Genomic DNA, 16,045 nt, shown 5'->3' on the forward strand with positions numbered 1-16,045 from the left:
GTGTATTAATACCTACCTTATAGGTCCCTTGTATTAATAAGAAGTGGAGATGAATTTAAAGTGTCTTATGCATTGTAGGTTCTCAATAAATATGGGAGTCCTCTGCCTTTTATTCTACTATCTTCCCTACCCTCCCATCTTCAAAGTTTCCTCTAACTCTAAAATTCTCTAATTCTATACAATCTATAATAATAAAAGCATAATATGCAAATAGACTGAATGCCCAAACTGTGGAACGACTGTCCAGACGACCTTCCGGACGAAGCCGGGGCCACGAGGGCCAAGGCAGCCACGGCTGCGAAGGCCTACTCTTGCACGAATTCTGTGCATTGGGCCTCTAATTCTAATATATAAGTCTTTAGCAAAAGAAATAGATAAACTAAAAATAAGTAATTCCATTTCCTATATGCAATTCCAAGGACAACCTTACTAATATTCTTTAAAATAACTTTTCTTAATTTTCAAATTATTTCTTACACTCATTATACTGACAGAGCTCCAGAGATTTTTATGTTTGTTTTTGACAGAATGTTTTTAACATTATTACTATACGTTGATCAAAATAATGATCAAAAATTTAAAATGATTTATTCTATGAAAATTTTTCACTTTTTAGTTTTGTTATATTCACATTAAAGATTATATATTTTTAACTATAGTACTTTTTAATAAATTTTTTCAGATCAAATTACAGGTTGATTCATTTTTTGAAAAATAGAATTTATAATTAGCACATAACAATGATTACTGCCTGTTTTGAAGAGTTAACACTTTAGCACAGCTTTCATTTTACACTAAATTTTTTGGCATTGGTAAGTGCTACAGGTATGAATCTGCCCACAGAAGATGTGCTTGATTCAGAAATGCAGCATTATTTTATCATGTGTCAAAATTTTTTAAATATTGGATTTGGGAATTTTCCTATTTTTAATACGAAAAAATTATTCTTATGGGTGTGTACATGTACCTATAAGAACCAGTGAACTAGTAAGTAAAAACATACGCATGTATTATAGAGGGATTACTTACTAATTCTTATATTTACTTGAGTGTGAATCCTAAGAAAATATAATAGTAAAATAATGCTGGTGTATAATTATTCTTATGTGAGTCATTATTTAAAATGTGTTAGAGTATTTTTATTTATTGTATACATTACTGGCTAGTTTCTGTACCACTGTATAAATGTTGTGTGTTTTTTAATATGTTTTTATTGATTTCAGAGAGGAAGAGAGCAGGAGAAAGAGATAGAAAATAGAAACATCAGTGATTAGAGAGAGTCATTGATTGGCTGCCTCCTGCAGGCCCCCCCCCCTTTCTGGAGATTGAGCCCACAACCCGGGCATGTGCCTTTGGCCAGAATCAAACCCAGGACCCTTCAGTCTGCAGGCCAACATTCCATCTACTAAGTCAAACCAGCTATGGCTCTATAAATGTTTTTGTTTAACTAGAGACCCAGTGCATGAAATTCAGGGAGCAGGCCTAAGTCGTCAGTCGGACATCCTTAGCGCTGCCGCAGAGGCGGGAGAGGCTCCCACCACCGCCGTTGTGCTCTCTAGCTGTGAGCCCAACTTCTGGCTGAGTGGCGCTCCCCCTGTGGAAGCTCACTGACCACCAGGGGGCAGCTCCCGCGTTGAGTGGGATCAGGCCGAAACTGACTCTTCGACCTCCCCCGAGGTGTCGCGGATTGCAAGAGGGTGCAGGCCAGGTTAAGGGACCCCACAGGTGCACGATTGGGGCCAGGGAGGGACGCGGGGGTTGGCCAGCCAGAAGGGACCACGGGAGGGCTCCAGGGCATGTCCGGCCAGTCTCAGTCGCAATCAGCCAGACCCCACAGCAGCAAGCCAACCTACCGGTTGGGGCGTCTGACCCTTGGTGGTCAGTACATGTCATAGCGACTGGTTAACCATCAATTGTCTGCCCCCTGATGGTCAGTGCACATCATAGCGGGTGGTTGAGCGGCCTTAGCATATCATTAGCATATTATGCTTTGATTGGTTGAACAGACAATTGGACGACCTGACACTTAGCCTATTAGGCTTTTATTATATAGGATGTTATGTGCTAATTATAAATCTTATTTTTCAATAATTCATTAAAAATGAAAATATATAAGTTTAAATTATGTTGAATTTGGGTGGTCTGTATTTTGCTTATTTTGACTGTTGGTCTCAAGTCATCAGTGACTACCAAATTAAACAACCTTATCCTTTTGAGCCTTATACTTTTCACTCAGACAGAAGGTCAGTTAGACAGTACTTTAGTGATCATTGTTAGTACTTCTTATTTGACTTTGGAGTGACTTCCAGGTTTTTTTCCTGGAAGATTTTTATTTAGAAAATTACAAGTACTATCTTAAAAGATATCTTGGCAAGGAAAGTACCGATTTAATTTCAAGCAATAGACATTTATTATGTGGCTGGACTATCAAAGCAACCTGCTAAGTTCTAGGGGGGCTAAAATATTTGAGAATATAAGATCCAGGCTGTGTCCTCAGGGACCTTAGGGTCCAATACGTAAATACAGGCACAGGCAAAGTTAAAAGAACCACATACCAAGAATTCTAGAGATTCACAGTAAGGGTATGGGAGTTGAGCAGAAGAAGCAAAAGCACTTGGCTGGGATGGGCCAGGCATGGATTAACCAGCAAGATGAGGTTCTTTTTTCTCGTTTCTAGATTACACCCATTTAAGCTGCTGTGCCTAACTTGGTATCGTTGATTCAGTCTCTGTTTTCCCCAGGAGCAAAAGCCATGACAAGATGCCTAGAAGCACTGTGCCCATGTGCTGAGACCAAAGCTGTTAGCATAACTGCCTCAGTTTTGCATAACTGCCTCAGTTTTGCCAAGAAATTAGATGCTGCTGGAAAAATATCCAGAGCGCCTATGTTTGCTGTCCAAAGAGTTCCACAGTGTTGTGGGGTAAATGGCATCCCACTATTGACTAGACATGTGCCAAATGGCTGGTTGGTACTCTCTATGCATACAGAGCAGGCTTGAGATGGATCCTTGTGTACTTGAAGGTTCTGTGGTTATGGTGAGCTGAAGTCACCACTGATTAATACAGTAGTTCTAAAATAATGATTTTTTTTTTCACTAACAGAATCTTTTTATCAAACTTAAATTGAGGAACCAGCTTGAGGTAAACACACCTTTCTAACCTAAGATTTTGTCTTGATTCTCTGTGACTATGCTTTGATTGTAGAATAAGGTAAAGAGTTTGTTTTGATAAGGTCCTGGATTCTTATAATCAGTATTTCATGTGTTGACTTTATATGTTTTTGTTAATAATGACTTTCTAAATGTTAGAAAAATGAAGAAAAATAACTTGAGGAGTGTTTTGGTTTTTATTTTTGCATAAAATGCCCCTTCTGTATTTTGCCTTGAAACAATTCTGCCTTTCTATTACACTATTCATGTATATGATGGTTTTAAAATTTGTGGAACTTTTAAGGTACTGAAATTGTTGTCGTGCCAAAATTACCATGGATTTGCCAATGAATATGATTTCCTGCAAATAAGCAATTCATTTTTTCTGTTGAATTTCTGCTCAGCATAATTATTTTGTCCTTTGCTTTTCATAAGTGTTTAACGCTAGGTGCTGTTTCAGAGTTAGTCTCTGCAGTCTCTGGCTTGCATCCTCAAGTCAGGTTGCTGTGTGTGTCTGTGCGCACGTGTGGTGTGAAACAACATTGAATTCCTTTTAACTCTGACCAGGTAATGGACATTGGCATTTGTGAATCAGATTGTGCATGCTGTGGCAAATACAGATCCATTCACCGTTGTTTTGTTAGTGTACATTAGCACTGATTATGAAGTGGGCATATTTATTTCCCAGGCTTTCAGGATTGTCATCTAAATAACAGCAGCAAATAGCGAAGTTTCCAGAGTTTAGCCATCATCATTTGGTGTTTCCCTGAGTCCAAATGGAACTAGAAATGGTGGAAAAGGCCATTTAATTTATTTTTTATGTTCCCTATCTGGAGAGATTAATTAACTCAAGATTCACAATTAGCCTCACAGCAGTCCATATTAACCACCCCCAACCATCTCAGGTCTTTCAGAGGTGGCATAATTCTGAGATTATTTTGCATTTGAAGCAGAGGCTTACAATATGTAGCCTGAAATACATTTAAGAATATGAGGTTTTTCCTTTTTCTCTTTTTGTGTCAATGTATGCTTTCTCTAATGATAATTTTCTGGTTTGCAAGTGGACTAAAAACAAATATTAGTAGAGAATGCTTCCTTCCTACCTAGTTATAAAGCTGCCTTTATAACTGCTTTGCTCAGCTGGAAATTTTGTTACTGAATTAGTTACCTAACACAAAAGAATTAAAATCAGTCAAATATTCAAGCTTTAGAGACAATCATGAAGAAAACTTAGGCCCACTCATCACCATTGACTCCTGGTAAAATACAATTACCGGCTCTTCCTTATTTGTCTTTTGGTTTTGTTTTGTTTAAAGGAAATGTTCAGTTGCAGAGCATTCCTGCTTAATTCAGATATGACAAAGCTCAATCCTGGGAACCTACTCTGTGGTTCTCTGAATATCTTTTATGCAACCTGCTTTTACAGGTTTAAATTACATTCTGTGACACTGTTTTTGTGGTTGAATTAGAAACTTTTTTTTTTTTTTTAGTTAAACCTGTGATAAGTAATTGTCACAGTTAGCGCCCTGGTGCAATGCTAATTTGAAGTGACATGTCCATACTGGCCCTTCGTAACATGAAGAAGCCTAACAGGTGTGAGGGGTGTGGCTTCCCATGGGCTCTGTTGAACTTCTAACCAGAGAAAAATAGCAGAAAAAGTGAAATGAACCTTGAATAAAGCTGTCAGCAGTAATTATCTCAGCAACACTTTGTGGGGAGATAAAATAAGCACTGGTGCTTTTATAACCTGAACACACTGCACCCAGGATAGATTTTTCACCCATTTAACATAAACTGCTGAGTACCTTTCAAGAGATATTTTCATTGAGCCTAATTAAACAATAACAGTTATCATTAAATATGAATTGTTGGAAGACATGCATTTGTTTTTATTTTAACACATGGTTTCTTTTGTGTGTTTGTTTAAGTAGTTTTGGTAGCAGAACTATCCCCCCACCTCCGTGCTTCTGGTTTTGATAAGCATTATGGTGTGAAATCTCAATATAGAAAATTATATTATCTTTTGGGAAAGGATACTTTCACAGTTAGAAAAATGCTTCAAAGTTTGGCTTTCAGTTACTTTGAGACGTGTTCAGTGTATTGGCCTGGCCTATATGAAACAGGATAATATATGTTAATGAGATGAATGAACTTAAAGTCATCATACCACCACTGCTGCCTGTACTTCCTTGGAGCGGTATACATGCACTATACTTCTTGAGTGGAGTAGGAAGAACCCAGGGAAGATTTAAGATTTGATAAATCTTTTTCAGTCTGTTCTCCAAACACCATTATTGTTGTTTTCTTTGAAAGCATTATTTTTAAAGTATACTTTAGTACACTTACAGAATAATTCAAATGACATAATGACTATGTTTGCCTGACTTGAATGAAGTTAACTGCTATAAAAAAGTTAAAGTGTGATTTTTTCCCGCCCCTAACATATATCCAAGCTGTAGAAGCTCTCTGGGCAAAAAGACAGATGAGATTTTGCAACATAAATAACTCTATTTCTTTCACCACCTTTAAATAGAGTATGGTTTCAGATAAGCTAATGACATCTAGAGACCAAATTTTTTTTTAATAGTTTAACTTTACAGTGTTTCTGCACCCAACAAATAAGAGGCTTAGCAAGCTCACATTTAAAGTGGAGGTGATGTCATTTAAAAAAAACACAAAAACAACAACCAGGAGTCTACATATGTTTCTCCTGACTCTGCTATATTTATTAGCTCTGTGATCTGGGGTGAAAATAAGAATCTCACTTTTCTTTTCTGTGGAATGGGACTGTGCAAACTATACCAGGTGCATTCTTACTAAGGGGTAACAAGGATTAGATGTAACATAATAAAATAGGGCTAACATGGTCTATACTATAGTCACAAACCTATAGCTTAGAAAGCTGTTAACTTCATCCAAGCAGAAACTACTTACCACTGACTGTATCCCTAGCACTCAGCTGAGTTCTTGGCACATAATGGATGCTCAGTGACTCTTTAGTTAAATGAATGAACAATAGTACTTTGCACTCTACTTAAAATAAATTTAGTACTACCTGTCTGTTCCCCAGATTTATGTAGCTGAATTTTTACCATCAATCATATATAATTATAATTGATGATAGAAATTTAGCTATATATAAAATTTATATGTGTGTGTGTGTGTTTGTGTGTGTGTGTGTGTGTGTGTGTGTGTGTATCCTAATATATAAAAACCCTGGGTCCGTCATATCCGCAACGACCAGGAGGCTCGACCAACCAGAAGTCAATCCTGCAGTCAGTGCTAGGTTGCTGTGGTGACCCAGTGCTGACTCCTATGGCTGCAGGCATGGTGACCCAGCACTGACTGCTGAGGGGACTGCAAATCAGGGCCAGAGAGAGGCCTGAAGAGAGAAGCAGGGTCTGATCCATAGCTTCTGTGGCCGCTGTTGATCAGCACTTGCCTCTCTCTTTAGCTCTGGGCCTGGTCAGTGAACACCACCATTTCTCTCCAGCCTCCATCGGAGCTGCTGATCAGCCCCGCCTTTCTGATCAGGCCCCGTTGATAGGCCCAGAGATGCTGACTGGCATAGAAACCGACCAATCAGAACCATATCTGGGTCAAGTGTGAGGAGCCAATGGCTGCCTAGGAGGTGGAGCTTTTGACGCTGACTGGCATAGAAACCAACCAATCAGAACCAAATTGGCCGGAAGAGGAGGGCAGTTGAGGGTGAGATCAGGCCTGCAGGGGAGGGGGGGCTGTTGTGGGGGATCAGGCCTGCCCGGGAGGGCAGTTAGGAGCGATCAGGCCAGCAGGGGAGCAGTTAGGTGTTAATCAAGCTGGCAGGGGAGTGGTTAGGGGTGATCAGGCTGGCAGGCAGACGAGCGGTTAGGAGCCAGCAGTCCTGGATTGTGAGAGGGATGTCCCAGATTGGAGAGGGTGCAGGCTGGGCGAGGGACACCCCGACCAGTGCACAAATTTCATGCACCGGGCCTCTAGTGTGTGTGTGTATATGTGTGTGTGTATATATATACACCCACCCCTTAATTCTCACAACAATCTTATGACTTAGAAACTTTACATAGAAGGGGATTGAGGCACTGAGAAGACAGGGAACAAAGTTATTAGGCTATTAGAATTTTAACCCAGGTCCTTTTTGTTAAAGTACGGTGTTTTTGTATTAGCCCACCAATGTTTTTATACATATGGAATCATATCACAGGCAGCATTGATGGGATAAAGTCAGAAAATGGCACCTTACAGCCTTAAGACAGAGAAGAATAATAGTTAGTTTGCTTTAATAGTGGTGACAGAAGAGAAGTGAGCTTCCAGGCTGAATAAATGTGTTTAAACTGAAAGTTCTCAGTAGTAGGCTTAACTATTCTCCCCACTCATTACAGCAGATAGGAACACTCTTTCCCTCTTCCCCCAGTAACCTGTGTTCCTATCTCTCTTTCTCGCTTAAGATAGGAGTTAAATGAAACTTGTAGCAAGCTTCACGTTTGGACATCACTTGTAACATATCCTTTTAAAAGTTTCAGTTATAAGCAGGTAGTGAAGGTCAGAGATGGGCTCTTAGGAACACTCAGAGCCAAAATATATCTGAACATACTCTCTGGTTGGCACTTAGAGGAATGTCATACAAGCTCTTGAGAAGAGATAAGAAATCCCTAAGTAAGCTTACTTAATACATGTTTATTGAATGATTAGTTATAGGCTCTGAGTAACTATATGGTTAATATTACTTATTCAGCAGCTAGCTCTAAATTATAAAGTAATTACAGAGAAGAAAGGCAAGGTCAAGAGAATTCTACATGTTTCAACTTACTTTCCCCCCCTCACCAGCCTTGTGAGTTAGAAGCAATACATTTAATGGTCTTTTTCCTCTTCTGCCCTCCACCAGAGGGTGCTCATAAGCAATTAAATGACAGAAGTAGAGAAAGGCACTGAGAAACAAGTGCCATTTTAATTCAAAGCATAGATTATTGGCCTCTGTGTAAAATAGTGTACTTTAAAACAGAACTCTTGATTCAACTGATAATAACTTATTTCATTTAAAGTTGCCTTACAAATAACAACTTGTCTGCTTGTCTGAGCTAGTATGTTTATGTAGATGAACCTAACCATTCTTGCTAAATGATTGTGAGAGAGACTATGCCACTAAGCAGTGTTAAGGACTCTAATAGAACTATATTTCTTATATAATTTAATGCTCTTCTGACGTACCTGATATTCTGAAATACTTCAGAAGCTCTTCTAGTGTACACACTAGAATAATAAAATCCAAGATTGTTGTTATTTTCTATATAGGGTGTCCCAAAATGTGTACATATACATTTAGATAACTCAATTGATGTTTCTTTTCAGATTTAACCTATTGGAATCAATAATTATTCAAAGTGTATTCATTATTTTGGGACACCCTATATATTCAGTTTATAAAAGTACATCTGCTTAGAAATTTTGCTAATTATGTTACAATAGGCAACTTTTTATCTCCCTATGGTGTAATCTGACTTAGAGGCTGGGATGCAATGGAAGATTGAAAAAGAAAGCTTTGTGTTGAACAACCTCTTTTTGATAGAAAAACTCAAGGTAATGTTGGACCACTGCAAGAAAATGGGCAATTATAATGTGGAAAAGTATCATCAGGTGATTCTCCTTGTTTTCAAGAATCCCATCAGATAAAAAGAAACAGCAACAGAAACAAGTCAGGAGAATTTAAAAAAATTATTTTAGAAATTTGAGATTATTAAACCAAGAGAGTAATTTTGTATTTTGCAACAATTTATAGCATCTTTAAAGGACATAGTTAAGGTTATTTAGTAGAAAGACCTAGATTCGGAGTTAAGAGAACATGTTTGTGCTATCATTAAGCAGATGTGTGACTTTGGGCAAACAGCTTTACCTCTCTACATCTCAGGTTCTAGGTCTACTTGTGAGGAGAAACTGCCTTTTATTTGGAATCTGTTGGGGGTAGTAGGGCTACTGACAGAAGTTTATCAGTAAGCTGCTGATAAACTTCTCTCTGGGGGTTCTCATTTACCAGCCCGGAATGGAGTAGGGCATGTTTGAGAGGGAGGATAAGGCAGTAGTACTTAGCTCAACTATGGCTTCCAGATATGGGGTCCCCTGGTTGGCATAGCAGCAATTGATGAATTCTAAGGACCTTTCCAACTCTGATATTTTATGAGTCTAAACTGAAACCACCTAGAGCAGACACCTTGTTTCTTCCAACTCTACTTGCTTGTATGATAGCATTCATATTTATGAACATAGCAAAAGGCCCCAGAATTTGTTACTTACGGTGTTTATTTTATTAAATCTTAACAACTTGCCAAATCAAGTGAGAACTATAATACAGCAATGCCAGGCAGAGGGCACAGTTTTTGAGCTATTTACACAGGAGTTTTGGAGATAATTGATCTTGACCTGCACATTTCTTACACTATTTCATTGGTTCCAGATTATTATTAGTCACTTCCTTTTTTTAACAGTGTGCATTTTTTTATGAAGTGACTAAACTGCTCTTTAACCTTGCTATAAGAATGTGACAGTGGGCTAGTCCGGACAAGTGGATGGTGCACTTGGTAACTAACATTCTTAATAAGCTTGCTTCAACCTGCCACAGATTACTTTTCTAGCATATACATGACTTTTGTTTTAAAGCTTGGATTGTGGATAGCTTTTTTGATTTGCACTCTGCTTAGCAGTAAATGAAACTTCAGCCTCATGATTCAGTTTGTCTTAAAACAACCTTAATAATCTGTCTAGCTGAGCAGTGAGCATCTGAAAAAATTTAAAGAGGTGATCTAGCAGTCATCTTAAGGGCTCCTTGCTCATAAAAGATTTTGTGTCAGTCAGACATGTGATGTAGTTGAGAACTCCATGGCCTTTGGAGTCAAATCTGGTTTGCCACTTAGTAGTTGATTGATCTTGGACATGTTGTTCTATCTCTCTAAGACTGTTTTGTGATAGATGCAATCATGATTATCTTTAATTGGCAGGATTGTCATGTATGGTAGACATATGTTAAGCACTGCAATTTGCAGTTCCTGGTAAATGCAGTAGCTATTTGAATTAATCCAAAGAAAGTAATTATTGTTTATCAGATCATAGGACAATATATACTAGTAGTAGGGCCTTAATAGCTGTTTGATTGAATGCTTTTTAAATGGCTCTGAGCCAAAACTGCCTGAGTTTGAATTTTGGCCAATTACTCAGTACCTGTCTGACTTTAGACAAGCTTCTTTAAATATATATATTTGTATTGATTTCAGAGAGGGAGAGAGAGATAGAAACATTAGTGATGAGAGAGAATCATTGATCAGCTACCTCCCGCACGCCCACATTGAGAACCAAGCCCGAACCCAGGCATGTGCCTTGACTGGGGAATTGAACTGTGACCGCCTAGTTCATAGGTTGACGCTCAGCCACTGAGCCACACTGGCTGGGCTTAGGGAGGCTTCTTAATTTGTGTAAGACTTAGTATCCTCATCTTTAAAATGGAGATTAATAATATCTATCTGGCAAAGTTATTGTATTACATGGCATAATGCATATAAATCACTTTGCATAATACCAGTACATATCATCCTATATAATAAAAGGGTAATATGCAAATTGACCCTAACAGCAGAACGACTGGGAATGACTGGTCACTATGACACACACTGACCACCAGGGGGCAGACGCTCAATGCAGGAGATGCGCCCTGGTGGTCAGTGCGCTCCCATAGGGGGAGCTCTGCTCAGCCACAAGCCAGGCTGACGGCTGCCAGCACAGCAGTGGTGGCAGGAGCTTCTCCCGCCTCCTCAGCAGTGCTAAGGATGTCGGACTCCAGCTGAGGCCTGCTCCCTACTGTCAAGTGGACATCCCCTGAGGGCTCCTGGGCTGCCAGAGGGATGTCTGACTGCCAGCTTAGGCCCGCTCCCTGGGGGAGCGGGCCTAAGCCAGCAGGTGGTCATCCCCCAAGGGGTCCCAGACTGTGAGAGGGCACAGACCGGGCTGAGGGACCCCCCCAAGTGCATAAATTTTTGTGCACCGGGCCTCTAGTTTTCAATAATAGGAATTACTAAAATATTTTTTAAACTACTGAAAGGTTTCATGGGTATTTGTATAATTAGTTCAAAACTTACAAATTATACACTTTAAAATATGTCTATTATAGGTCAATTATGCCTCATTAAAGCAACATTCAGTGGTGTGTGTGTGTGTGTATGTAGTGTAGTGTAGGTGTGTCTATCCATCTATCTTTTTGGTACTGCAATAATTGTGTTTAATGCTGGTGTCTAGTAACATTCCCAAATCTGGATAGAATTAATTAGCTAGTATCTTGTCAGCATGACATGCTTGAAATACAGTTTTTTTTGTTTTTTTTTAAAAAATATATTTGTATTGATTTCAGAGAGAAAGGGAGAAGGAGAGAGAGATAGAAACATCAGTGATGAAAGAGAATCATTGATTGGCTGCCTCCTCCATGCCCCACAGTGGGGATCAAGCCCGCAACTTGGGCATGTATCCTGGCCAGGAATACGACTGTGATCCCCTGGTTCATAGGTTGACTCAACCATCGAGCCACGGCAGCCGGGCTGAAACATTTAAAAACAGTTCTTATATTAGTGGATGTTTTTTTTAAACACGAGGGAATTGTATTTTACAAACTGAATTTTCAAAGATACAAATAATAAAGCTGTAGTTGTGTTACCAAGTATGTTACATGCAGGGCAAGGATTCTGCAGGTAAATGAACTGAATCTTCTTAATGATGTATTAAGATCACTGTCCAGAGGAGGGGAAGATGGCTGCCGACGGGAAGGCAGACTGCAAGATAGTGTGAGAGGGAGAGAACCAAAGGAGAGCGTGTGGACATACGGGGAGTGTATATTTGTGGGTGAGGGACAGCTATACTCCAAGGGACTATCGGGGACTGCCAGACCGGGCTCCCCTAACCGGGCAGCCTCCACTGCTGCTAAAATTTCTCCCGCAGCAACCAGCTCTGCCATGAAGACCATGCCATCTTGAAGGGGAGAGTGGCTGTTATCAGAAACGTATACATCCCGGGGAATCTACAACAACAACACCCAGGGAACAGCTGCGAACCCAGGAACACCGGATCTCTAGCAGCACGAATACGCGGACTCGGAGGAGCTATGCACCTTCTTACAGACAGGTCAGATTTCGCCTAGGAAAGGAGAGAGAGAGAGCTACAAAACCAGACACCCAGAGAAGAGAGATCATGGGGAGACAAAGAAACAGCTCGCATGTGAAAGAAAAGGAGGCATCACCAGAAAAGGAAGTAAATGAAATGAAGGCATGCAATATGTCAGAGAAAGAACTCAGAGAAATGGTCATAACGTTTCTGAAGAGAATGGAAGACAAATTCAACAATGTGTGTAAAAATCAAGAGGAAATGAGGAAGAACCAAGAAGAAATGAAAAACGACATTTCTATAAGGAACTCAATAGAAAGCATCAACAGTAGACTAGAAGAAGCAGAGGACCGCATCAGTGAACTAGAAGACAAGGTAGGAAAAAATACCCAAGCAGAGCAGCATAAAAAAAAAAAAAAACTTTAAAAAAAACAAACAGGTTAGCCTAAGGGAACTTTGTAACAACACAAAACGAAACAACATCCGCATATTAGGGGTGCCAGAAGGAGAGGAAACGGAGCAAGGAATAGAAAACCTGTTTGAAGAAATAATGACAGAAAACTTCCCTGATATAGGGAAGAAAAAAACACACAAACCCAAGAAGCTCATAGAGTCCCCCCAAAAAAATGAAGCCCCAAAAGACTAACGCCAAGGCACATTATAATCAAATTGGCAAGCACCAACAACAAAGTAAGAATCTTAAAAGCAGCCAGAGAGAGACAGAAAGTTACCTACAAAGGATCCCCCATCAGACTGGCGACTGATTTCTCAACAGAAACACATCAGGCAAGAAGGGAATGGAATGAAATATACAAAGTCATGCAAAGGAAGCGTCTGAATCCAAGAATACTGTACCCAGTAAGGCTACCAATCAAAATTGAGGGTGAAATCAGGAGCTTCACAGACAAAAAAGGACTAAGGGAGTTTATTATCACCAAACCAACAATGCAAAAAATGCTAAAGGGTCTGCTATAAAAAGAAGAAATTGGAAGCAAAAAAGGAACACAGGCGTAAAGAATAGAAATTGTGACAAGTACCTATCAATAATAACTTTAAATTAAATAGATTAAATGCCCCAATCAAAAGACATAGGGTAACTAAGTGGATAAGAAAACATGACCCATATATCTGCTGTCTGCAGGAAACCCACCTCAGAAAAAAGTACTCACACAGACTGATGGTGAAGGGATAGAAAAAGGCTTTTCAGGCGAATGGAAATGAAAAAAAAAGCTGGGGAGCAATACTTATATCTGACAAATTAGATCTCAAAGTGAAGGACACAACAAGAGATAAGGAAGGCCACTTCATAATAATAAAGGGAGCAATCCAACAAGAAGAAATGACTGGTAAACATATATGCACCCAATACAGGAGCACGCAAATATATAAAAAAACTTCTGGAGGATATCAAGGGAGAGATTGACAGCAATACAGTCATAATAGGGGACTTTAATACCCCACTATCACCATTGGACAAATCCTCTAAACAAAAACTCAGCAAAGAAACATCAATCCTAAATGACTCACTAGATCAGATGGAATTAATTGATATCTTCAGAATATTTCACTCCAAAGCCACAGAATATAAACTCTTCTCAAGGGTACATGGGTCATTTTCAAAGATAGAACATATACTGGGTCACAGGCAAAGTCTCTTCAAATTCAGGAAGATGGAAATCATATCAAGCATCTTCTCAGATCACAATGGCATAAAACTAGAAATCAACTACAATAAAAACAATAAAAAAATCAAACACCTGGAGGCTAAATAGCATGCTATAAAACAATAACTGGGTTACCAGAGAGATCAAAGAAGAAATAAAAGCATCACGGCAACAAACGACAATGAAAACACAAGAATCCAAAATCTATAGGACACAGTGAAAGCAGTCTTGTGAGGGAAGTTCATAGCTCTACAAGCCTACCACAAAAAACAAGAAACAATGGTAATAAATTACCTAACCCTACAACTCAAAGAGTTAGAGAGCAACAAGAAAAGCCCAGCATAAGCAGAAGGAAGGAAATAATAAAGATTAGAGCAGAGATAAACGAAATAGACACCCAAAAAAACAATAAAAAAGATCAACAAAACCAAGAGCTGGTTCTTTGAAAGGATAAACAAGGTTGATGAACCTCTAGCCAGACTCATCAAGAAGCAAAGAGAGAGGACCCAAATAAACAAAATCAGAAATTAAGGAGGTGAAATAACCGATCCCACAGAAATACAAACAATTGTGAAAAAAATACTATGAACAACTCTATTCCAACAAAAAGGACAACCTAGATGAAATGGACATATTCTTAGAAAAATACAAGCTTCCAGAACTCAACCAAAAAAGAATCAAAAACCTGAATAGGCAAATAACCACCAAAGAAATTGAAACAGCAATCAAAAATCTTCCAGCAAACAAAAGCCCTGGTTCGGCCGGCTTTACAGGGGAGTTCTACCAACCATTCAAAGAAGAACTAAAACCTATCCTACTCAGACTATTCCAAAAAATTCAAGAGGAAGGCACACTTCCAAGTTCTTTCTATGAAGCCAGCATTACCCTAATTCCAAAACCAGATCAAGACACCACAAAAAAAGAGAACTACAGGCCAATATCCTTAATGAACATAGATGCTAAAAACCTCAACAAAATTCTAGCAAATCGGATTCAGCAATACTTTAGAAAGATCATACGCCGTGACCAAGTGGGATTTATTTCAGGAATGTAAGGATGGTACAATATCCGCAAATCAATAAATGTGGTACATCACATAAACAAACTGAGAGACAAAAATCACATAATCATATCAGTTGATGCAGTGAAAGCATTTGACAAAACCCAAAACCCTTTCTTGATAAAAACTCTCAGCAAAGTGGGAATAGAGGGATCATACCGCAACACAATAAAAGCCCTATATGACAAACCTACAGCCAACATCATATTCAATGGGCAAAAACTAAAACTATTTCCCCTAAGAACTGGAATAAGACAAGGATGCCCACTTTCACCACTCCTGTTTGACATAGTACTGGAAGTTCCAGCCATAGCGATCAGACAAGGAAAAGAAATAAAAGGCAAGCAAATTGGAAAAGAAGTAAAACTATCCTTATTTGCAGATGACATGATACTATACATAGAAAACCCCAAAGACTCCATCAAAAAACTGCTAGACCTGCCCTAGCCGGTTTGACTCAGTGGATAGAGCATCCGCCTGCGGACTCAAGGGACCCAAGTTTGATTCCGGTTAAGGGCATGTACCTTTGTTGCGGGCACATACCCAGTGGGGAGTGTGCAGAAGGCAGCTAACTGATCGATGTTTCTCTCTCATCAATGTTTCTGACTCTCTATCCCTCTCCCTTCCTCTCTGTAAAAAATCAATAAAATATATTTTACAAAACAAAACACTACTAGACCTAATAAATGAATTTGGTAATGTAGCAGGATACAAAATTAACGCCCAGAAATCTATGGCCTTTTTATACACCAACTAGGGGCCCGGTGCACGAAATTCGTGCACTGGGTGTGTGTGGGGAGGGGAGTGTCCCTCAGCCCAGCCTGCCCCCTCTCACATACTGGGAGCCCTCAGGCGTTGACCCCCATCACCCTCCAATCGCAGGATTGGCCCCTTGTCCAGGCCTGATGCCTCGGCCAGAGGCATAGACCCCCATCACCCTCCGATCGCCTGATCGGCCCCTTGCCCAGGCCTGACGCCTCCGCCAGAGGTGTCAGGCTTGGACAGGGGACCCCCATTTCCCCCCAATCACTGGCTCTGGCCCCC

The 16,045-nt window shown here is 39.6% G+C and overlaps 1 protein-coding gene across 4 annotated transcripts in view; it reads left to right on the forward strand.

Annotated features, from left to right (window-relative positions):
* Window positions 1–16,045, forward strand: part of FAF1 (Fas associated factor 1) — a 399,416-nt gene that overhangs the window by 243,272 nt on the left and 140,099 nt on the right. For 3 of the 4 annotated variants that reach the window (XM_059689641.1, XM_059689643.1, XM_059689644.1), the window contains exon 9: window positions 3,102–3,140. The exons of the other annotated variant lie outside the window; for it this stretch is intronic. In XM_059689641.1, coding sequence (XP_059545624.1) covers window positions 3,102–3,140 — 39 coding nt within the window. The remainder of the gene's footprint in view (window positions 1–3,101; window positions 3,141–16,045) is intronic. 4 annotated transcript variants of the gene reach the window in all.

This window comes from Myotis daubentonii, chromosome 3, assembly GCF_963259705.1.
Source record: "Myotis daubentonii chromosome 3, mMyoDau2.1, whole genome shotgun sequence".
NCBI lineage: Eukaryota > Metazoa > Chordata > Mammalia > Chiroptera > Vespertilionidae > Myotis > Myotis daubentonii.